This window comes from Lagenorhynchus albirostris, chromosome 10, assembly GCF_949774975.1.
Source record: "Lagenorhynchus albirostris chromosome 10, mLagAlb1.1, whole genome shotgun sequence".
NCBI lineage: Eukaryota > Metazoa > Chordata > Mammalia > Artiodactyla > Delphinidae > Lagenorhynchus > Lagenorhynchus albirostris.
The window spans coordinates 27,686,696-27,710,153 of NC_083104.1; the positions used below are offsets into that span (position 1 = coordinate 27,686,696).

Genomic DNA, 23,458 nt, shown 5'->3' on the forward strand with positions numbered 1-23,458 from the left:
GCTCCACTACATCAAGACTGTGGCTCCTTACTGTATCCCCAGCACCTAAGACAGGGCCTGAGACAGTAGCTCCTTTATACGTGGCTGAAAAAAATTGATCAAACTAAGTCACTAAGTAGCTCTAAGTCAGAAGTGGGGAAACTGGGGCCCCGAGGCCACATTCAGCCTAGTACCTGTTTCTGTAAATAAAGTTTTACTGGAACAAAGCCATACCACGGTCTGTGGCCACTTTCAGGCTACTACTGTGCAGTTGAGTTGTTGTAGCACAGAATGGATGGCCGGCAAAGGCTAAAATACTTGCCATTAGTCCCTTTACTAAGAAAGTCTGCTGACACCTGCTCCTTTGTGAAGGGCAGGGTATCTGGAAGGGATGGCAACAAGCAATACTATTCAAGCACGAATGGAGCAAACTACATGAGGACATAGAGAGGTGTGGAGCTTATTCCTGCTTCTGAAACACTCTCCACCAGGGTGCAGAGGATTTAATACACACCCCATGGCCTTCTGCATGGGCACAGTCCAGAGAAGATCTGAGAAGCCCCAACCACGGCATCTTATTTCAGGGTCTGAGCAAGGGCGGCCTGAGCAGAAGAGAGCTCACCTGATTAATCAGACTCTTGTATTCAAGGAACCAGGGTGGCACTCCAAGGTCACGAAATAGCCACTCTACCCAGGTTCAAAGACATCTAGCCTCCTTGAGTTTATTGGTGGTCAGGTGGTCAAATGTAGCATATTGATTTAAGGGTTGATGTATGAACAAAGCATATGTTGACATTAACATTTCCAAAGAGAAACTACATGAAGAGCGCAGAGTCTTGTCAACAATTAAGGAAATGAACATAACGTTTAACTTATAGAGTTATGGGCTTCCCTGGTGGCGCGGTGGTTGAGAGTCCGCCTGCCGATGCAGAGGACACGGGTTCGTGCCCCGGTCCGGGAAGATCCCACATGCCGCGGAGCGGCTGGGCCCGTGAGCCATGGCCGCTGAGCCTGCACGTCCGGAGCCTGTGCTCCCCAACGGGAGAGGCCACAACAGTGAGAGGCCCGCGTACAGCAAAAAAAAAAAAAAAAAAAAAAAAAAATTATAGAGTTATTCAGTGACAAAACCCCAGTATTACCACTGAACAGTTCCGTTGCTTGCCTCTCTCCCCAACTTGGCTCTGGTGGCCATAACTGACATGGTGTATACATTCATTTAGCTTCCTTTTGGTGCTCAGTCAATGACCTAATTCACAGAGGAGAAACCCAGGCAGAAACCAGAGTTAAGTGATTTTGACAATAATTAGGAAGATAGTCAATGCTAGAATTGGAAACTGGCCCAGCAGAATGCATCTGAGTCCATTACAACTGGGTTCAAATCACTGTTCCACTGCCACGAGCTGGGACAAATGAGCCAATCTCTGTGAACCGCAGTTTACCCATCTGTACCATGGATTAAGCATTCTTCTCTCCCTGGGCTACTGCTGAGATTAAATGAGACTCTCTATATAGAACATCTGGGCAGAGCTAGGCACATAGCCTGGGGTTAACAGATGTTTCTGTTTCTTCCTTTCACCCTCTTTCTGGTCCCTGGTCCACCACCCTATCCCCTGGTCTCAAAGGGACTGGCTATCCCAAATCATCTTTGTGCCCATTTTCTTCATCACTTCATTTTATTTTCATACGACCCAACTAAGTCAAGCAACATACATTCTAGTTCAATAGCCGGGTAGTGACGGGGCAGAACTCAGAGCTCCACCATCATCTCCTGTCACCTCATGGCCTCCACCAGAGTCACATCAACAAGTAACAACAACAACTTGTTGGGGGTGAGGGTGGGGGGATGGCAGTGATAACAGCTGACACTGGGTGCTGACCGTGTACCAGCCACAAGTTTGTACAGTAAGTCACTGACTCCTCAAGACAAACCAATAAGGTTGGTATTACTATCGCCACTTTATATGGTTAAGAAAACAGAACCACAAAGAGGTGAAGTGATTTGTGCAGCTTGTACAACTAGTCAAAAGCAGAACTGGTATTCAAACCCAGAGCCTGGGTTCTCCAGCCACAATACGACCCTGCTTCTCTTATACCAAGATGACATGCGTAGAGCAGGGTAAGAAGGTCACACCAGGCAGCCCCAAGCACTTTAGCGAGCACTTTCACAGTATATAACTGGAGACATATTTTTAAACTCTCTGCTCTTCACACCCCAGTGAAACAACCAGGAAAAGGGCATTTCCTTGGGTTCCCATAATCCTGTTCAAATGATGACATATTGACAAAGGAGGCTGGCTAAACGAGAACTAGCCTCAAATTCAAATTAACCTAAAAGGAATCACTTTTGAAGTCTTTTTCTGACTCAACATGATTGTTCACAACGCTATTAGTGATAAAATAGAGCCCCACAGCATCCCATTTCCTGGCTTTGACTAAGAAAAGAAATGGAAATAGCGCACATCTATGGTGGTGTTCTGACAAACTGAAATCCAGGAAACTGTGGAAATGGCTTAAGAACGCCTGTTTCTAGAAGATTTTGAGATCAAAGGGGTTCAGATAAGCATCTGCCCTCCCTGGATCCATAACAGACTTGAGGCTATTAGTCAAGACCAGGGTGCTGCATATTTATAGCACACTTCAGGAAAGTTCCATGTAATTAGACGCTGGAAACATAAATTTCAGAGGGGGAAATTTTGTCACGTGTTAAGATGCTCAAAACTGTCAGTGGCCTGTAGATAATATAGCACTGCGTTTCCCATTCAAAAGGGAGAAGATGTGAATTTCTTTCTTGAAGGTGAACATTAAAACAGAACCCCTTTAATTTCATTGAAATATATCTGGATGATGTGGCAATCTGGGCCATATCAACACTGAAGCCCATCTCTGTAAAGTGTATCAAATGTTAGGTAACGACCTGAGTGGGTATTTACACTGTCCCCAAATAAACAAACCACTTTGTGAAGGCAAGACTATTAGTAGAGCTACAATAGTTACCGTTTAGACATGGCAGGGTTGACAAACTTTTTCTGTAAAGAAGCAGAGAGTAAATATTTAAGGTTTTGCAGGCCAGAGGGTCTCTCTGTCACAACTACTCTGCCGTTACAGTGTAAAAGCAGTCATAGACAGTAAGTAAATGAATGGGCATGGCTGTGTTCCAATAAAACTTTATTTACAAAAACAGGCAGTGGGCCAGATTTGGCCCACAGATTGTATTTCCTGATCTCTGATTTCCAGGACAGTGGACACATTCCAGGTACCCTTCCTTCTCAGTACTTTCCCTGTTCTAAAGCATTTAGCATTAATACCCATGAGGCAGATACTTTCACAACTGTCATTTTCCCAGGTGGAAGGCTCAAGGACAGAGAGAGCCAACAATTTGTACAGGATCACACAGCTCCCAAGCTGCAAAGCCAGCATTCAAATCCAAGACAGCCTGAACTCTGAAGTGCTGGTCTAGAATCTCTGTTCGGCAGTGTTCCTAAGAGTCAAATTTCAAGTGAAAAGTAATAAAATTTCATTTCTGTAAAGGTATTCTATAATGCAGATTTTTAATAAAAATTCACTTCAGGGACTTCCCTGGTAGTGCAGTGGATAAGAATCTGCCTGTCAATGCAGGGGACACGGGTTTGATCCTTGGTCCAGGAAGATCCCACATGCCGCGGAGCAACTAAGCCCGTGTGCCACAACTACTGAGCCTGCGCTCTAGAGCCCGTGAGCCACAACTACCGAGCCCGTGGGCCACAACTACTGAAGTCCAAGCACCCTAGAGCCCGTGTGCCACAATTACTGAGCCCACGTACTACAATTATAGAAGCCTGCAGCTGCAACTACTAAAGCCTGTGCACCTAGAGCCCGTGCTCCGCAAAAAGAGAAGCCACTGCAATGAGAAACCTGCGCACCTCAACGAAGAGTAGCCCCCGCTCACTGCAACTAGAGAAAGCCCGCGTGCAGCAACAAAGACCCAATGCAGACAAAAATAAAAATCAACATTATAAATAAATAAATAAATTCATTTCAAAGTTCCAATTGCTGTATTCATGTGAACACATGACATGATTCTGTAGGCAAATTATAGTCTCTTTGACCGTCACCAAGAATGGCAAGGACCAAAAAAAAAGGAAAGATTCCTCATGAGATCAAAATTTTTCCAAAGGCAGAGGAAATCGAGTTGATCATCTTACCCTCAACACCCAAACTAGCACTTATTAGGCACGATGGATGGACACTGTGATCAAAGGGGCTTAAATTTCACTGACACAAAACAGGCAAGAATCCCTCAAATCAAATCAACTCATCTCTGCTCCATCTTCTTGCTGCTGGATTGCAACAACACAGATGGCCATTTTCACCTAATAGTTTACTTTGTTCCAAATGTTCCTTGAGCTAGGATTTGTCTTCTTCTTCCAAAGTCCATGCAAGATATTTTTCAGAAGCTTCAGCCATTTAGTCTTAGAAAGTTCATGTTGAGATCTTCACTCCAGGGATAATCAAAATGGTGTTGGAATGATGAGAGTATGGTATTAGTATTAGTATTTCTTCACTTGCCCCTTTAACAAGTCTATATGATGAGCCTCAGTCAACCAAAAGATGCAAATGGTAACCCTGGCCAAGAACAGAGCAGCAGATGGCCTGGGAATAACAAGAGTCAGCCTCAAGTCACGAAGACCTTGGTTTAAGTCACCCAGGCCCTGCCTGCTTTACTTGCCTTTCTATGTAATGGGGGATACGAGAGCTGTACATCAGAGGGTTTCTGGAGGATTTAATGATGCCTGTCAGGCTAATCATACCCTGACCTGGTACAGAGCCAGGATGAACTAGTCCAGTAACAATGAGGAGGCTTTGATTTCAGACCTGTCTGTCACCTGCCACCCCATCCCTTTGGTTTCTGATTTCTTTTCTCTAAATTCCACAAGGAAGTATTGGCTTCCAAAGTCATCGCTTAATGATACAATCCCAAGGCAGCCACAGTGCTTTCTCTGGTCTACAATCAATTTGTAGAGAGAACAAACAACCTGTCAGGGGTACTTATGATAAAAAGTTTGGTAAAGAAAAGATAAAATGCTGTCACTCCCCTCTTTGTTTGCTGTGAGGCCACTTGGTACTCGATGTCTCCCAGAAGAAAGCAATGCCTGAATCTCTGACTTTCTAATACTTATCATTGTCTTCTTTGATTGTGAAATTTAACACACGTGCAGAAAGGTGTGCAAACATAAACATACTTTTAACCAATAATCCTAAAGTGAACCCTGGAGTGACCACCACTCTGAACAGGGGGAGACTTGCCACCCTTCCCGGGGCCAGGCCCTTATCACTTCCCCATCCCACTCCAAGAAGTAACCACCATCCTCTGTTTTTAAATAATCATTACTTTGCTTTGCTGGTAGTTTTATCACCTACATGTGCACTCCTAGAGAACCAAGGTTAGGTTTTCCCATTTTGTGAACACTTGTTCAAGAACACCTTGTGCGTTCTTCAGACTCTTGCATCACTTTACAGTTTTCAGATGTGCCCATGTTGGTGTGAGCCACGAGACTCCACGTGTTTTCACTGGTGTGAACTGTTCTGTTGTATGACTACACTTTGTTGTATTTATCCAGCTTGCTAACGATAGGTATCAGAGGCAGTTAGGAAAAACAATGGTTTGGGCAGTTAAGAAAAACAATGCCACAGACATTCTCATACACAGCTCATGGTGCATTTTTTAAAATAATTAATTAAAATGTATTTTTAAAAATAATTAATTTTTTGGCTGCATTTGGTCTTTGTTGCCGCATGCGGGCTTTCTCTAGTTGCAGAGAGCGGGGGCTCCTCTTTGTTGCAGTGCGCGAGCTTCTCATTGCGGTGGCTTCTCTTGTTGCAGAGCACAGGCCCTAGGTGCGCAGGCTCGGTAGCTGTGGCGCACGGGCTTAGTTGCTCGGCAGCATGTGGGATCTTCCCAGACCAGGGATCGAACCCCTGTCCCCTGCATTGGCAGGTGGATTCTTAACCACTGTGCCACCAGGAAAGTCCCTCATGGTGCGCTTTTATCTGAGTTTTTCCAGGGGACATACATAGCAGCGGGACTACTGAGTCAATTCGACTAGACACTGCCAAACTGCAGAAAATCCGAGAGTTCCCAGCATTCATATCTTTGCCAACACTCGACACTGTCAGGATTTTTAATATTTGACTGTCTGGTGCGTGATGGTAGATTATTTTAGAGCTTCGTGAGTGGAATATTTTTGAGAAATTAATGTATAATATCCATGGGCTGTTCTTTAGTTTGCAAATAGTCAAATGCACAAATCTAAGGGGACAGTGTAGTAAGTGTTTATAATATATTTATGTAATCTAATCATCCTCCAGATCAAGATATATGGTATTTTTTTTACTGCCTGGGAAGATTCCCTTGAGTCCTTTCTCACTCACTGTACGTACCCCTTCACACCACTATTCTGACTCTTATCAGCAGAGATTAGTTTCGTCTGTTCTTGAACTTTGCATAAACAGAACCATGCAGTACATGTTCTTTTGCTTTTGTGTAAATCATCATTTTTACTTGCTGCACACTATTCCCTTGTATGAATACACTAAAACTTGAATATCTAGGCTCCCCTTGGTAGACATCTGGGCTGTTTCCACTTGGGGGCTATTATAAACAAAGCTCCTGTGTACAGGTCTTTTTGTAGCCATTTGTTTTGGGAATATACCTACATGTGGAATTGCCGGCTCAGAGGGTACGGCCCATGTGTAACTTTGGCAGCAACGGCTACACGGCTTTCGGAAAGGCCGCGCCACCTTCATACCCACAGTGGTTGTCCTGGAGTGCCAGTAGTGCTGTGTCCCAGGGCTAGTTTCTTTTAAAATCGTGTATTTGTGGCCAATGATGCAGTGGCAGTTGACAAGGCAAAGCCTAGCCACTGCTTTAGAAGGAATTCAGATTGTTCTATGACTGGAGTCTATTCCAGGGTAGTCTTGATTATAGAAACCTCAATCCTAGCAGGTGGGATATGGAAAAAAGAACAGATGCAGACGCTCCAGCTTTCACCACCAAATGAAAACACTTGGCCGGGTGGTCACATGTATGTGCAGATTTACGTTATTACCTCCTTTTCTGCTAGATGCCTGGATTGAGTCTAACTATTCTAGGACTTTGTCCATAGATCTGGTGAGTTGACAATGAGCATCCCAGGGCAGGGGAGAAGATGGGTAGAAAATATCCCCAAAGTGGGCCCAGTGAATAAACTAGTCAACAACTGGGTGAGGTATTCTGCAAAGAAAGTTTGATTTTCATAGACCCAACTTCTATTGGTGAGTTTTAACAAGGAGAGCTTGCAAGAGCCTCATTTTGTGACATCACTAGAAAGGCGTTCTCGAGTGATAATGTATTTGTACTTTCACTGATGATAAGTTTCTCAGAAGAGCCTGGGGAGGGTGGACAGGGAGAAGAGCCATCTCGTCCTGACTGGTGTCTGAGGCAATTTCTAACTGTCCCCTTTATGTTTCCCGTGAAGGAGGAAGATACTTTCCTACGCACTAAGGTAGTACATTCAGTAGAAGAGGAAAGGACAGCAAGCAAGGCGATGAGAGAAGAGGGACAGGGACTTCCCTGGTGGTCCAGTGGTTAAGAATCCACCTGCCAACGCAGGGGAGGTGGGTTTGATCCCTGGTCAGGGAACTAAGATCCCACATGCTGCAGGGCAACTAAGCCCACGCGCCGCAACTACTGAGCATGCGAGCCACAACTAGAGAGCAGCCCGCACGCCGCAACGAAGAGCCCGCGTGACACAACTAAGACCCGATGCAGCCAAAAATAAAAATGAAGTAAAAATATTAAAAAAAAAAGAGGGGCGGATAGTCAAAGCTCAACAATCAAACAATCACTACTAGCAAGTTTCCTTCCAAAAACAAAATAATGGATCTTTCTAAGATGATTGACATGAGGGAGTGGTCAGTGTTCTAGACTAGGTATTTGTACAGTCTGCTGGATTTTCTTTGGGTGGATATTATGAAAAAGAATAGAAAGTAGGTAATCGAAAAACTTGAAAGAAAAATAATACATCCTTTTTAATTGACAGAGGATATAATGTACATTACTTAGCATTGGTCAATTGGGTAATTGGTACATTTTCAAACAAATTCACATACAAGTTTATTGTTTTATTTTATTTTTTGAAATGGATTGCTTTTTAAAATTTTATTTATTTATCTTTGGCTGCATTGGGTCTTCGTTGCTGCGCGCGGGCTTTCTCCAGTTGCGGCGAGCGGGGGCTACTCTTTGTTGCAGTGCCTTCTCTTGTTGCAGAGCACAGGATCTAGGTGCACGGGCTTCAGTAGTTGTGGTGCACGGGCTTAGTAGTTGTGGTGCACAGGCTCAGTAGTTGCAATGCACGGGCTCAGTAGTTGCGGCACGCGGGCTTAGTTGCTCTGTGGCATGTGGGATCTTCCCAGACCAGGGATCAAACCCATGTCCCCTGCATTGGCGGGTGGATTCTTAACCATTGCGCCACCAGGGAAGCCCCACAAGTTTATTTTTTTTAAGTGGGTTTTGAAAACATTAGAATTAGACTAAGCTCTTTGAAACCAATATTTCTATCAGGTGTGGCTACTTGCAAGTCCTGGTTCTTATATACAAAAAGCATCGTGAATGACTGGGTCAGAGTGATGAATAAGAGTCACAATTTCTGGGCTTCCCTGATGGCACAGTGGTTGAGAGTCCACCTGCTGATGCAGGGGACACGGGTTCGTGCCCTGGTCCGGGAAGATCCCACATGCTGCGGAGCAGCTGGGCCCATGAGCCATGGCCGCTGAGCCTGCGTGTCCAGAGCCTGTGCTCCCCAACGGGAGAGGCCACAACAGTGAGAGGCCTGCGTACCGCAAAAAAAAAAAAAAAAAAAAAAAAAAAAGTCACAATTTCTTTTCCTTTCCAGGGTATGCTGGCGGTAGCGTATATAAAACCCCTGATTAGATACATTTTAATGCTTCCACCTATGGCTCAATGGATAGACAGGACCAGAATCAATGGCAAATCACCTCTCTTCATTCTATTTATATTTTTCCATGCTTTGTAAAAATCACAATTTGCATAGAAAAATGAACACCTAAGAGAGCACTTTCTGGGACTTCCCTGGTGGCGCAGTGTTTAAAAATCCGCCTGCCATTGCAGGGGACACGGGTTCGAGCCCTGGTCTGGGAAGATCCCACATGCTGCAGAGCAACTAAGCCTGTGTATCACAACTACTGAGCCTGAGCTCTAGAGCCCGTAAGCTACAACTACTGAGCCCATGCGCCACAACTACTGAAGCCCGTGTCCCTAGAGCCTGTGTTCCGTAACAAGAGAAGCCACCACAATGAGAAGGCTGCGCACCACAATGAAGAGTAGCCTCCATTCGCCACAACTAGAGAAAGCCCGTATGCAGCAACAAAGACCCAACACAGCCAAAAAAAAAAAAAAAAGAAGAATTGTCTGAGGAGATAAGATCCAAACTGAGACCTGAAATAATTAGAGGGAGACACACTTGCTCTGAGCTGAGGGAAGAACTTTTCTGATATAGGAACCAGCAACAGCAATGTAAAGGCTGGAAGGGGTAATGCTCCAGGCAGGCTGGATGGAGAGGGGGCGGCATTCACCTCCCTTCCAGGTACCTCAGGGCTGGCCTGTGTCTGTCTGTCTTCACCAGTACATCAGCCCAGGGCTGACACCCACTGGGCGTGCAACACTTTTGCTGAATAAAGAAGTAAACTTTCTCAGAGAGGCTAAAGAGGCAGCCACAGTTCCAGCTAGTGAGTGGCAAAGCCGAGATCCCCGCCGCAGCCTGTCTGGCTCCAGAGCCCATGCTCTTTCCACCCTAAGACCCTAATAATGCCTGCGATGGCACATGGAAGAAATCCTCCCCCAGAACTGCTGGGACTCCCTCCCGGGCTAGGTTGCTGTGTTCGCAGAGCGACTCTGCAGTTCCTCACCTCACCTTGGCACATGTCTGGGCACCCTTTGTGGTGTAAGTTACTTAACATGATCAGGATAAAAGCCAGACGTTAGAAACCTTGATCTGAGCTCCAGAACTGGGCACGAGGAATAATTCTCGGGCTATGCCAGCCGCATGGGAGCAAACCAAGAGCAGACTTTTACCAGAAGCCTAAAGTTGAACCAAACATGCCCACAAATAGGAATGCTCACGTCTTCCTGTCAAATACCAATGATTAACAAACACATTCACTTGTGTGTTAAAGAAAATATATGCCCTCCCCTCCCAGGGGATAATTATTTCTCTGTTATACTGAAATAAATGTTCAGTTCTAAAACTTCAAAAAAAAAGTGAACTTCCTTTGCAGGTAACTATTTTTTGCAGGTCTCCTCTGACTTTTCAGTTAGGAGGTAGAGTTGAAACCTCATCCTGGGCATCTCTGTCATCCTCCCAGTAACAGGTATCATATCCCTGCATATAACTGCCTCTTAGAGGCTAACTGTGGATAATGAGGAAGGATTACACGATTATGCCGGCGCACAGGTCATGAACCGAATGATCACTATGCAGTGAGTTTACTGCGATTTGGGGATTTGGGGGCTAAAGGAAGCCTACTGCTTATCTTTAACATATGAAATGTCCTGCAATGATCATTGTGGAAATGAGATTACACAGACCCACTCAAATGCCATAGCTGACGGAATGCTTCCTCTCAGGCTGAAGAAGAGGTACCTGTTTTGAAGATTCCAGAATTCTTCGTAGGGTGATTGTATTAAAACAGGACGAAGAGCCAGGGGGAAGGAAGATCTATCCATCATTTAGTATATTTCAAACCCCCAACCTCATAATCTATATTATAGACTGGAATTCCAAGAAAGTGTTTGATGAACTGAGAGTTCCCAGGCACCTTCTGGGAAGGAGCTCAGAGAACACAGCGTGTTGCCCATAACATCAACTTTCTGTGCATTTTTGAGGCTGCCCAGTGCAAATTTCCCTATGCCTCACACCCACCACTACTGCTATCAACATCAAATCACAAAGGAGCAGACGGTCTAAGTTTTGGCCAAAGTGTTTTATTCCCTTGGCAAACTTCCATGCTACCTACTTCCCAGCTCTGCGTGAGGAGATTTCTTCAGAGATACAAACGAAAATTGGGAAGCAACGGACGTTTTCTACAGTGAAAACCTCAATGAGCCGTTTTCAGTCCCCCTATTTTTCTACTTTCACTAGGTTTATTATTGCTACCCGCTGTATGATTGAACAGTTGTAAGGGCAAAACGATCCAAAATCCTACCTGCTTCCACGGAACACTGATAACTGGTTTTGTTTCCCTGAGAAAAAGGGAGTAAGATGTTTGTTAAGCTCTGCAGAACTGGCTAATGTCAAAAGACATCCTCCCAGAAAGGTGTGAAGATGTCTTTATCATAGCTGTGGAGATGAAGGGGAGATGTAGTAAGGTTACTAATGCTATTTCTGTCAATGTCTTTGGAATTCTAATTAGATTATTAAAATCTTTCAAATCATTACAGTACCTCTCATCTCCACACCTCCCTGTGACAAGGGTACTTTTGAAATTAGAGGATCCTGATGTCATAGGTAATGATGCATCTCCAATAATCAAGTTGCAGGGAAATTCCTCCAATTAAAAACAGTTGGGTAAGACAGAACCCATCTATCTTACTTTCTCTCCCCGTTTTATGCTTGAGGATAAGATGTCTGCTGCACAGAACACGGCCTAGCATTTTCCATTCTAGTAGCTGATGGTACTTGCTCACATGCGGCAAAGTTTAATGACTTGTCACGGCTACTTAAGTTTTTTTCCCCTACATCTGAGGGGCAAATCAAGAAATTCATAAATGAAAAGTTACTTGAAAAGGGAATAATTTTAGGATAGATATGAGGCACCTGGCAGGTTCAACGTGTATGAATGGTACATCTTAGGGTGTTCTGATTTATAACACGTGAATTCCGAGTGGTACCTGAAGAGAAACAAATTGCTTACTGTTAACCCAGATCCATTTGCAGGTAATAAATGGATGTGCTCTCTACCCATCAAATAATGGGCCTCATGCCGTTCAACATCAGTGGATGTGGAATGGGTGTCATACTCCATCCTCTGCAAGATAACCCATTCCTTTAGGTGGAGACCTTAGCCCTTCACATCCCAGCAAAAGGAAGTGCACGCAGCTTACTTACCATGATGTACGACGCCCTTCAACCCATGGATAATAGGATCCAGTGCAGAATTGTCCCTTGGACTGACCTATATGTAAAGGAAACATGGTTGGTTAAATCTATTCTGGCATCAGACGCAACAGTCTCAGTTTAATCTTCTAAAGAGAAGGCGGGGGAAATAGATGCTATCTAGCAAGCTGCTTGGGTCTCACACACACCATGGCTCTCACCAAACACAGGAGATTTATGACATAATAAAACCAAGTGAGGATGTCTAAATCAAAAGAAAGAAACTTCTCAGAATACATTAGAACAGGAGAGAAATACCGTAGTCCTAGCAAAATCTTAAAAAGCAAGCAGACTATCCCCTTGCTTTGTTTTATTAAAAGTAGACCCCAATCGGCTAAAACGTCATTGAAAGTCATCAGAGAGCAATCCGTCAGTGATTGAATATTTCAATACCTTTTTGGGATTATGGTTTTTTCCTCTTCTTTTTAAAAATGGATCTGTTCCCTGCCGGCTTACTCTCCTTTTTAAGGATCCCGATTCCCTGTGCCTTAACTTATGCTCAAAGAGACATTTCTAAGAGTCACTCGAGCAGGGAAAATGTAGAGCGGAAAGGAGCTCGAAGAGACAGTGTCTCCAACCTCCCTTCCCCGCTGGAGTATTTTTTTACGTTTTATTTTTACATTTTTTAATTTTGGCGGTGCCACAGGGCTTGCGGGATCTCAGTTCCTCCACCAGGGACTGAACCTGGGCCCCAGAGCGAAAGCGTCAAGTCCTAACCACTAGACCACCAGGGGCCTCCCCTCCCCCACCCCCCGGAGTTTTTAATCTGCCGAAGAAATGTCAAGCCTCTTTGATCTTCACCCTCACGCCCTCCCCTTATGTTCTGATACTACTCGGCATAAATTCTCATTCTTGTCCTTTCTAGAAGATTAAAATTCCACCAGCGTATTATAATTTTGGTTTTTAAGTTCTTTCTTTTAGACATATTGAAATAGCTACAAATGAAATGATTTTGCTTTCAAATAACTCTGGAGTAGATAGCAGAGGAAGCAAGCCGGGTATAGATGCACCAGGACTGGCCATTAATCAATCGTTTAGGATCTTAGGTGATGAGTATCAGAAGGGTCATGATACAATTTTCTCTACTTTTGTGTATGTTGAACTTTTTCCAAATAAAGAGTTTCCCCAAATCCATTATCTATGGTCAGCATATCTCCTAAAATATTTTCCCCAGGGTGTTATTTACATTTAATCCACTTCTAACACAATAAGGTTGAGATACTGACGAAACTTTCAATGGGTCGCAAGACCCAACTTGATGTTTCCTGATTAATCCAGATGAATCCAGGGCCAACTTAGGTTAAGTTTTAAGGTAGCTGAAAAATGGCCACACCCCTTCCTCCCTTATAGATCCTCCCTGTCTGGCTGCCAATCCTAGTTTGCTCTCTAATAATAAGTCATACTTCACAATTTCTTTCTCTCTTCTGCCTCAGCGTCTCCAAGTTAAAGCAGTGGTTCTCAACTGGAGGCCTTTTTACCTATCTCTCACTCCCCATTCCCACCCAGGGGATATTTGACCATGTCTGCTGACACTGTTGGTCGTCACAAGTAAGGGTGGAAGGGCGAGGCTATTAGCATCAAGTGGGTAGAGGCAGGGCTGCTGCTAAGCATCCCATAATGTTCAGAAGAGCCCCCCAGAGCAATGAATTATGTGGCCCATAATGCCAACGATGCAGAAGTTGAGAATGAAAAACCCGGACTGGATGCTCTATTGAGTTAACAGCGATTATATATTATTGTCTGGAGCCCTGAGTTACGACTAAATTCAAACACAGGTGTCATTAAGTATGGGGTTATGTTTATAGACTAATAAAATGAGGTGGAATTTGGTACTACATTGTAAACACTACAAGTACTACAAAAAAAAAAAAAGTATCAGTGTATCAGATCGCAATGATGGATTTCTGGAAGTTGTCATGAGTGTAGCTCCAAAATTGCCCGAAAGGAAGCTCAAACCACTGGTTGAAGCACAAAACATTTCTGAAAGGCAAACATCCACAGAATACCACAAAATGAAAAACAATCATATTTGTACCATGGCACAGACTAATCAAAAATTTTAAAACATGACCAAAAATGGAAACACAACTCAAGAATGCAAGGTAAGAGAGTCTACCAGTAAATGGCCAAACTTCAAGTGACAGAACAAAGTAAGAGCCCACAGAAATATCTCATATCAAATTGAAGTTACAGACAAAAACACGGTCTTCTTTCTCCCATGTCCAGATTCAGTCTGCGAGACATGTTAATGCCAGTTCAACTACCTGAAGTTACTTTAATGTATGTGGGAAATAGCAAAATGGCCACAAACTCCTGCCATCCCTGTCACATGCATCTTGGCAATGTGATTGGCCACTCCTCCCATCAAGAGCGCACATCAACCTCTCCACTCTTTGAAACTGGGCTTGGGGATTTCCTAGTGGTGCAGTGGTTAAGAATCTGCCTGCCAATGCAGGGGACACGGGTTTGAGCCCTGGTCCGGGAAGATCCCACATGCCACGGATCAACTAAGCCCATGCACCACAACTACTGAGCCTGCGTTCTAGAGCCCGCGAGCCACAACTACTGAGCCCGCCTGCTACAACTACTGAAGCCCGCGCTCCTAGAGCCCATGCTCCGCAACAAGAGAAGCCACTGCAATGAGAAGCCCGCACACCACAACAAAGAGTAGCCCCTGCTCGCCGCAGCTAGAGAAAGCCCACGCACAGCAACGAAGACCCAACGCAGCCAATAAAGAAATTATTTAATTAAAAACAAACAAACAAACAGACAAACAGACTGGGCTTGGCCACATGCTTTGGCCAAAGGGACAGCAAATATGAGGCAGGGAGACGCTTATACAGGGATGCGAATGCAAGGGTTTATCCTCTCTTGTTAATCTTCGAAATCCTGAAACCACCAGGTGAGGAACTCCAGGCTAGCCTACTGGAGGATGAGAGACCACAAAGAGCAGACACATGCAGTCCAGGCTGAAGCCATTCTAGACCCACCAGCCTGCCAACTACCAGACAGGAGAGTGAGTCCATGTGAGACCATTCAGCCTCAGATGGACCACCTGCAGTCTGCAGAGACCAGCCAAGCTGGCCTTGACCAGAAGAACCACCCAGCCAACCTAAAGTAACAAAGTCATTGTTGTTTTAACTAATTGGGATCATCGATTACAGAGCAAAATTTAGCTGAGTTTCATGACTGTGTACAGAGGTGGAAGATGGGGACAGGCTATAATATCAATACTTCTCTTAACCAATACACTTTGCTTATTTAAAGTTTGTCTTGAAAGTTTCTCAGTGAGATGCCACCATCACAAGGCACAACATCTACCATCAACCTGATCAACTCATGTGCTTCTACAAAACTGTGTTAACCCCTCCTCTACCAGGGCAACATTTCACGGATACTGATTTTTGATCCCAACTGTGGGGGGATGTTTTGTAGTCAGGAGGGCACTTTAATGCATTTAGTCTCATCTGATGATGTGAAACTTCAAGGAAACTGTTCCTAATCCTCTGTGACTTACATCCACCAATGATGTCTGTAGCCCAAGCAAAAGGAAAATAAGCTGATACCCTACTCCATCTTCAATATCTGGTTGCTTCTGACTACACTATCTATGTGCCTGATTACTCAGTCCTGGTCTCATTTGAGCTCAAGAGCCTGACCCTAGATTCTAAGCGATCCGGAAAGTGAAAAGCCTTCTCCAATGCCCATTTATCTCCACAGCCTCCACTGCTGGTTTATACGGCTGGGGTTGAGAAGATGGACAGAGAGAGAAAGAATAATGGAGATCACTGGCTGGTCAAAGTAACTTACTAATAATACAGAGCCTACTCTCCAGTTCATGTCTTGGATATAAACCTCAGGGTTAGAATCCAAAGAGCATGTTAATAAGTGGGTTTGTTCCAGAAAGGCATAACCCTAACTGAAATATTCCCTTCCACTCACTGCCTCAACCAATTTGCCACGTAAAAAAATCCAGGGGCATAACCTAAGCAATTTGGGCAGCTTTGAAATATGCCTACGGAAAGGGTGTAGGAGCAACCCTTGTTTATACTCCAGTCTCTGCCCTGGGTAGAGGAGGCCAAGGGGTGGGGAAAAACTGCCATTTTTAGAGCTCCAGTGTCCTCACCTGTGAAATGGGGATAAATCTCATAATGTTATGAGAATGAAATGCATGAAGCTTGGAGTATAACGCTGAGTACAAATGCAACATTCAGGGATATGACAGGGCAACAACCCGACCCAAACGTTCAAATGTAAATGAATGTCAAACAACAGCAGTTTTATCCCTGAGACTTCGCAATGCACTTGGCTCTAAAAGCAATACCTCCTTGAGTTCGAATTTCAGATGATCCAAATTTATGTTTTATTTGACATCCACTCCCTTTTGTAATATACTGCTCCTGCTAAAGCCACAGGAGGAGTTTTCCTAGCTCTTGAAATCTGCTTCCTTCCACTTTAAGATCAAAGGAGTTATGCAGTAATATGGAAAGGGCAGCAATTGCAAAAATGAGCTTAAAATGGACGAGAAGAAATGGACACCCCTTTCCCTGCAGAGTTTGTGCTCACATTGCAAAACATAGCTTAGGGCACTTCCAATACAGATGCAACAGAGGGCTCTGAAATGAAAGCTTTTAAGTTGTCTTTGGATATAACCAAAAGACAAAGAGACATTAGCAATACAGGAAACCATGTAGGTTTGGGCAAAAGGCCCAATTTATATAAATGCTGATGAAATCTAAACTTCATAAAATTTTTTTCCCAAATAATAGACATAAGGATTCAGCCAACTATCAATTTAGTAACCAACTTACTGATAATCTCTAGAGATGTGTTGATAATCCAGGCTCTACAGGCAGACAGACATTTATTCCTGCTTGAAGCAAAATGACATGAGGCAGAGAAGCCCCACCAGACTGTGTGTCTGCATTCGGATGTGCTGCCGTTTACTTTTCCCATCCACGGTGCCATGTGGCCCTTGACTTGGATCCTAATAACCTTCCATCTATCAAGTCCTGGCCATCTGCTAAATAGGATGTCCAAGACAACCTAGTTGCCTTGAAACTGACATCGCCAGCTGCTCCTTTGGTCCTATAAATGTTGTATCTAGCCAATACCCTCTTGTGGGAAAAAGGATTTATGCCTGCTGAGGGTGAATGGCTACACCCTTAACCACAGCCGCGGGGGAAAGTGACAAACAGCAGGACCAGAGATTCTGCACATCCTTCCTGAGTTGCAGAGATGATGATCTGTCCAAGCTGATGGTTAGCAGGTAACTGTATATTCAGAAGCTAAAGTGTTTATCAGGACAAGGGCAAGCACTTCTTAGGAGGTCTGATTTCAGATCTGATTCTTCTCTTCTTCCACAGCTCTTACCTAAAGAGCCATGTAGCAAGGATGCTGCAGCTTCTTTCATTCTGACTTCAACACCTTGGGTACCACTCACCAGGTTTTAGTTCAAGTTGCTGTCAAGCAAAAACCATTCATAACTTGGCTGTTTTACAACACTGCATTTCAGTTAAGGCTTCTCCAGAGACAGAGCACCAAACAGATTCCTTTATTAATAAATAAATGCTTGTCAATAATTTCAGAAATGTGTCTATATGTTCAAGAAGATAAGAACGGGACTTCCCTGGTGGTCCAGTGGTAAAGAATTCATCTTCCAATGCAGGGGACGCAGGTTCGATCCCTGGTCAGGGAACTAAGATACCACATGCTGCGGGGCAACTAAGCCCACGCGCCACAACTGCTGAGCTTGCGCACCCTCAATTACAGAGCCTGTGCGCCGCAAACTGCAGAGCCCACCCGCCCTGGAGCCTGTGGGCCACAACTAGAGAAGAAGAAGCCCGCAAAACACAACTAGAGAGAAGCCCAAGCACCACAAGGAAGAGCCCACATACCGCAAGGAAAGATCCTGCATGCCTCAGCAAAGACCCTGTGTGCCGCAACTAACACCCGGCACAGCCAAAAATAAATTAAACAAGTAAATAAATAATAAATAAATCTTAATCAATAAAAGATAAGAGCATCAAACTACTAACCACTGATCTATACTGAAAACATCATTCTTTGGTTGGCTCTTCTTTTTATTTTTTAATTTTTTTGTGGTACGCGGGCCTCTCACTGCTGTGGCCTCTCCCACTGTGGAGCACAGGCTCCACACGCGCAGGCTCAGCGGCCATGGCTCACGGGCCCAGCCGCTCCGCGGCATGTGGGATCTTCCCGGACCGGGGCACGATCCCGCGTCCCCTGCACCGGCAGGCAGACTCCTAACCACTGCGCCACCAGGGAAGCCCTGCGGCTCTTCTTTTTAATACTCAGAAATTTGACTTTTCTTCTTGTACACCCTATCGTCTCAGTTTCTAACGCAGAAATTTCTTTTTTCCCTTTTGATATCCCAATAACATTTTCTATTCTCTCCGAACCGTCACTGCTGAAGTGGGATTGCAAACAGAGGAATCAGAGGCATCGGTGCATTTACCACCCCAAACTGCCATGGCACAAAGTCAAAGAGAAAACAGAGACACGATCCAGAAGGTGTAATGGCCAATGAAGAAGGAGCTCTGTAAGGCTGTAGGACTTTCTATGAAATGAAGGATTTTCACTTCCCAATCAAGTAACAGCAAGTATGGATTTCTGGCCAGGAGGTTTGGTTTAACTTCAAAGAATGAATTTCCACAGTCGTAGTTAAGCACGATCTAATAGATATGCAAAATATCACAGACGCATCTCACCAGAGAAGGAAGAGCTCCTGTCAGAGGGGAAGGTCACAGTCTCATATCATCATCTATATTCCAGCACTTGACAGGACACACACACTCCTGGGACTGGTTTCCATCAGCAGGTGAGAAAATTCCTAATTCCTCAGCCACGGGAAGGGATTAACATGAAAAAGCAACACAATTATAAATGCTAATAGGATTTGCCCTCCTCACTTCCAATGGAACTTGAGCACGGACATGGCTTACTTCCTGTTAATTCATAATATTCGTGGAAACCAGTCAATTCACAAGTTATCCGTCTCCAGATAATTGAAATGCACGGCCAGAGAAGGCCACAGAAGAAATGAATTGAATGCTCTTGGTCTTCTTAAACTGACCATTCTCTATCCCTCTGCCCACACCTCTCCAGCTTACCAGAGGGGATTTACCACTTAATTGTCAGACTTGGCTTGGAAGAGTCTATTACTGGAAAAACCAACCCAGCAGGGTGATAGCAAGGCCCAGCAGCAAATCTGCACAAGTGCAGATCTTGCCAGCAGCAGTCATGCCTATTGTCAATACAGGTGATTTCTCATTTTCATGAGGATCAAACTGCCTTGGGCTGGGTATACAGTGCCATTTCCTCTGCCTCTGGACTCACTCAACACTCAATTTCAAAGCCAAAGCAGAAGAGAGGGAGGGAATGGGCAGACCGGGGCATCTGACCAATGGAACTTCCATAGGGGCCCACATGGTGATTTTTGTCCTTCTTTGTCCTTTTAATGCATTGTGTTTCAGAGCCAAGGAGATAGTGGGGAAGCGTTTACAGCAGCTCAGGGCAGGGTGCCAGAGCCTGCCTGTCCCACCCCTGCCGGTCTTCTCAGTGTAAAGGTTGCTCTTGAACAGGGAAGAAGCAAAAAAAAATTCCAACCTAGCAAAGTGTGACCCAGAGTCTTGAGCTACAGCACAAACCATTTCACACAGATATTGTCATGACCTTGGAATTAAACAAACAACAAAAAAGTTGGGAAGCCTGGGGGCAAGAGAAGCTTATTTCAGGTTCAGTGACTCCCTGGCATGTTTCTCTCCATTCAGTGTGGCAATGCTGGACAATGTTGACTTTCTCTTGTTAATAATCCTGCCACGCACTGAAAAGCCCCAACAATATCAAAGGCTTGGGGGAGAAAAGCAGAGCTGACTGCTTCCACGTGTAGCCGGTGACTTCAACTGAAACACATTAGATGTGAACCCTCACCCTTGCTTTTTCATTCCCTCCAAGCAAAAAGCTGCTGGGGCACTCCATTTACAAAAGACTCGGGAATCCAGAAAGCATGATGGGGGGACTGTTTTAAATCCCCACCACGTATGCAGCAAGAGAAACATGAGAGACAAAGCGTATCAGATCAAAGCGGTCGCCAGATTGATCCTCCTCTTGAAAAAATTCCTCCTTAGGAGTAGGTAAGGGCATCATTTTGGATAAACCTTAAGTCCAGTAACCAAGCATCCAGATGGCATATGAAGGATGGGGGAAGACTATGTAAATATCATGTAGGTATATAATATTAATATAATTTAATATATAAAATATTAAAACAAACCTTGCTCATCTTATATAGAGAGTATGCGATAGGGGGTAGAAAAGATGATAGGATGTCTTTAGTCCGAATCATAAGAACCCAGCTCTTAGGCTCATTCACTCAACAAATATATGCTGAGTGCCTACTGCATGCTATGGCAGGCCGACTCTAAGATATCCCCCAATGGTTCCCACTCCAGGTATTCAGGCCCTACAAATCTCCACTCTTTGAGGCTGGGCTGATCTAGGGGCCTATTTTATTTATTTATAAATTTTTTTTTTTTTTGGCTGTGTTGGGTCTTCGTTTCTGTGCGAGGGCTTTCTCTAGTTGCGGCGAGCAGGGGCCACTCTTCATCGCGGTGCGCGGGCCGCTCACTATCGTGGCCTCTCTTGTTGTGGAGCACAGGCTCCAGACGCGCAGGCTCAGTAGCTGTGGCTCAGGGGCCTAGTTGCTTTGCGGCATGTGGGATCTTCCCAGACCAGGGCTCGAACCCATGTCCCCTGCATTGGCAGGCAGTTCTCAACCACTGAGCCACCAGGGAAGCCCTATTTATAAATTTATTTATTTACTTCTGGCTGTGTTGGGTCTTCATTGCTGTGCGTGGGCTTTCTCTAGTTGCGGCAAGCGGGGGCTACTCTTTGTTGTGGTGTGCGGGCTTCTCATCGCGGTGGCTTCTCTTGTTGCGGAGCACAGGCTCTAGGCACACGGGCTTCAGTAGCTGTGGCACACGGGCTCAGCAGTTGTGGCTCGCAGGCTCTAGAACACAGGCTCAGTAATTGTGGCGCACGGGCTTAGCTGCTCCGTAGCATGTGGGATCTTCCCAGACCAGGACTCGAACCCGTGTCCCCTGCATTGGCAGGCGGATTCTCAACCACTGTGCCATCAGGGAAGTCCCAAGTGGCCTATTTTAAACCAGTAGAATGCGGCAAAGGCAAAGGGAAGTCACTTCTATGGTTAGGTAACAAGAGATTCTCATCTCCATCTTGCTAGCACACTCTCCCTGGTGCCTACTGGGCTGTGAAGTAAATAGCCATGCTAGATGGGCAGGTATGGTGAGGAACTGAAGGGAAACCGAGGTCCTCAGTAAAACAGTCCTGGAGGAACTGAATTCTGCCAACAACCTAAAGTGGGAGTGGGATAGATCCTTCCCCAGATGAACTTTCAGATGAGACACCAGCCCGGCTGACACCCCGATTGTAGCCTTCTGAGAAACCATGAAGCAGAGGGTCCACAGAAACTGTGAGATGGTAAATGTGTGTTTCAGGTTCTCAGCTTCTAGTAATTCGTCGTTATACAGCAGTAGATATTCACATGTCAAGAACTGGGCACTGGGATATGATACTGGACAAGTCATAGTGCTTCTCCTTACAAAGCTAAGAGTCTAGTTCTAGCTCCCACAGAGGGGATGAGGGCCCTGGCTTCTGTGAACAATCCACACTTCACCACTGTCCTCACTCTGCATCACCTATGAAAAGGTACTCCCCTTCCTTCTGAATAAACCCTGACCGCTCTTAGACCTGAGCTGCTACGTTACATCACAGCTTCTAGAGTTTGAGGGGAAGCGATATGTTTAGAATCCAAGTTCCAACCAGGGAAACGTGGCAAAAATAATCAGCAACCTCCAAGAGGAGCCAATGATCACTGATCATCAACTCTGGGGCAAAGAGTTTTCAGTAGCTTTTTTGTTTAAGCAAACATAGAAAAGCAGCAAGTTGCAGCACCAAAGCTAACGCCTTCTTAATGAAAGCTGTCCCTGGGCAAGGTGCGCAGCAGAATGCACAGGCGTGAGCAGCTGTTATTTCTGAGTCATAGCAAGCACGCCAAGTGCAAACTAATCACACACCCCAATGCTTTTTTTTTTTTTCTTTTCGATGGGGTGTTTCTACTCTCTGCTTCATCTGGAGCCCTGAATGATTGCTCCTATAGTGTAGTCTCTGAAGACTGATTAAGTATCAATCCAGTCTCCCAAGCAATACCTCACAGGGCATTTCCTATTCTAAATCATGCATTCATGGGAGGGCTCTGGTGCCTGATACTATAAGGGGGACTTATGCTCCCTGTCACTGTCCTTTAAAATCATCGTGTTAGGGCTTCCCTGGTGACGCAGTGGTTGAGAGTCCGCCTGCCGATGCAGGGGACAAGGGTTCGTGCCCCGGTCCGGGAAGATCCCACATGCCGTGGAGCGGCTGGGCTCGTGAGCCATGGCCGCTGAGCCTGCGCGTCCGGAGCCTGTGCTCCGCAGCGGGAGAGGCCACAGCGGTGAGAGGCCCGCGTACCGCAAAAAAAAAAAAAAAAAAAAAAATCATCGTGTTAACTCTTCCAAACATCCCACTTCATCCACCAAGAAACCAGTGAAAACTGTTTTCAGCAGACATTGTTAAAGCTGTCAGTGTCTGGTTAAAGAGCCTTCGGTAAACAGTGTTTTAGGGGGATACAAAAAGATGATTTAAGTGGACCAATGTCTTCAAATCCACAAATTAAAGAAATTCCCTTTAAGTAAGTGATACGTCTAAACAAAGGCCAGCCCCATCTCAAGGAGGATACAGATCAATGCTAACCTAACAGTTCAGCTTTGTATTTAAAATGCACCTCCGTTCAACAGAGGATAAAATTAAATTGCAACAAGCAAAGACAGAATCTTTCCCAGCAGGTCTTGATTGATAGAACGTGCCATTTGCAGCAGAACAAAATGGAAAACCAGAAAGTTTGTTCCGAGGAATCACTGCCTCACTGGGCCAACTTCCTCTTCTTTGAGAAAATAATATGACTTCTTCGTAGAGCATGTAGTCTACTTATTTAAGCAGCAGTACTCAGGATTTTTCAACTCCTCCAGCAGCTCAGTTGGAAAAAATGGCTCCAGTGGGGTATAAGTGCAGGTAACATTTAAGCAGGAAGAAGCTTATCTTATAAAAACTGCCATTGACAATAACCTGAGAATAGATCACTCCTTAGAAACAATGCAGGTGGATCTCCTGTACTTGAATGTGATGAACTCACCTGCAAAAGCAACCTGGGT

At 44.9% G+C, this 23,458-nt stretch overlaps 1 protein-coding gene across 2 annotated transcripts in view; it reads right to left on the bottom strand.

Moving 5' to 3' along the window:
• PTPRG (protein tyrosine phosphatase receptor type G) overlaps nucleotides 1–23,458 on the bottom strand; it is a 738,734-nt gene that overhangs the window by 162,896 nt on the left and 552,380 nt on the right. For both annotated transcript variants that reach the window (XM_060161434.1, XM_060161435.1), the window contains exon 6: nucleotides 12,120–12,186. In XM_060161434.1, coding sequence (XP_060017417.1) covers nucleotides 12,120–12,186 — 67 coding nt within the window. The remainder of the gene's footprint in view (nucleotides 1–12,119; nucleotides 12,187–23,458) is intronic.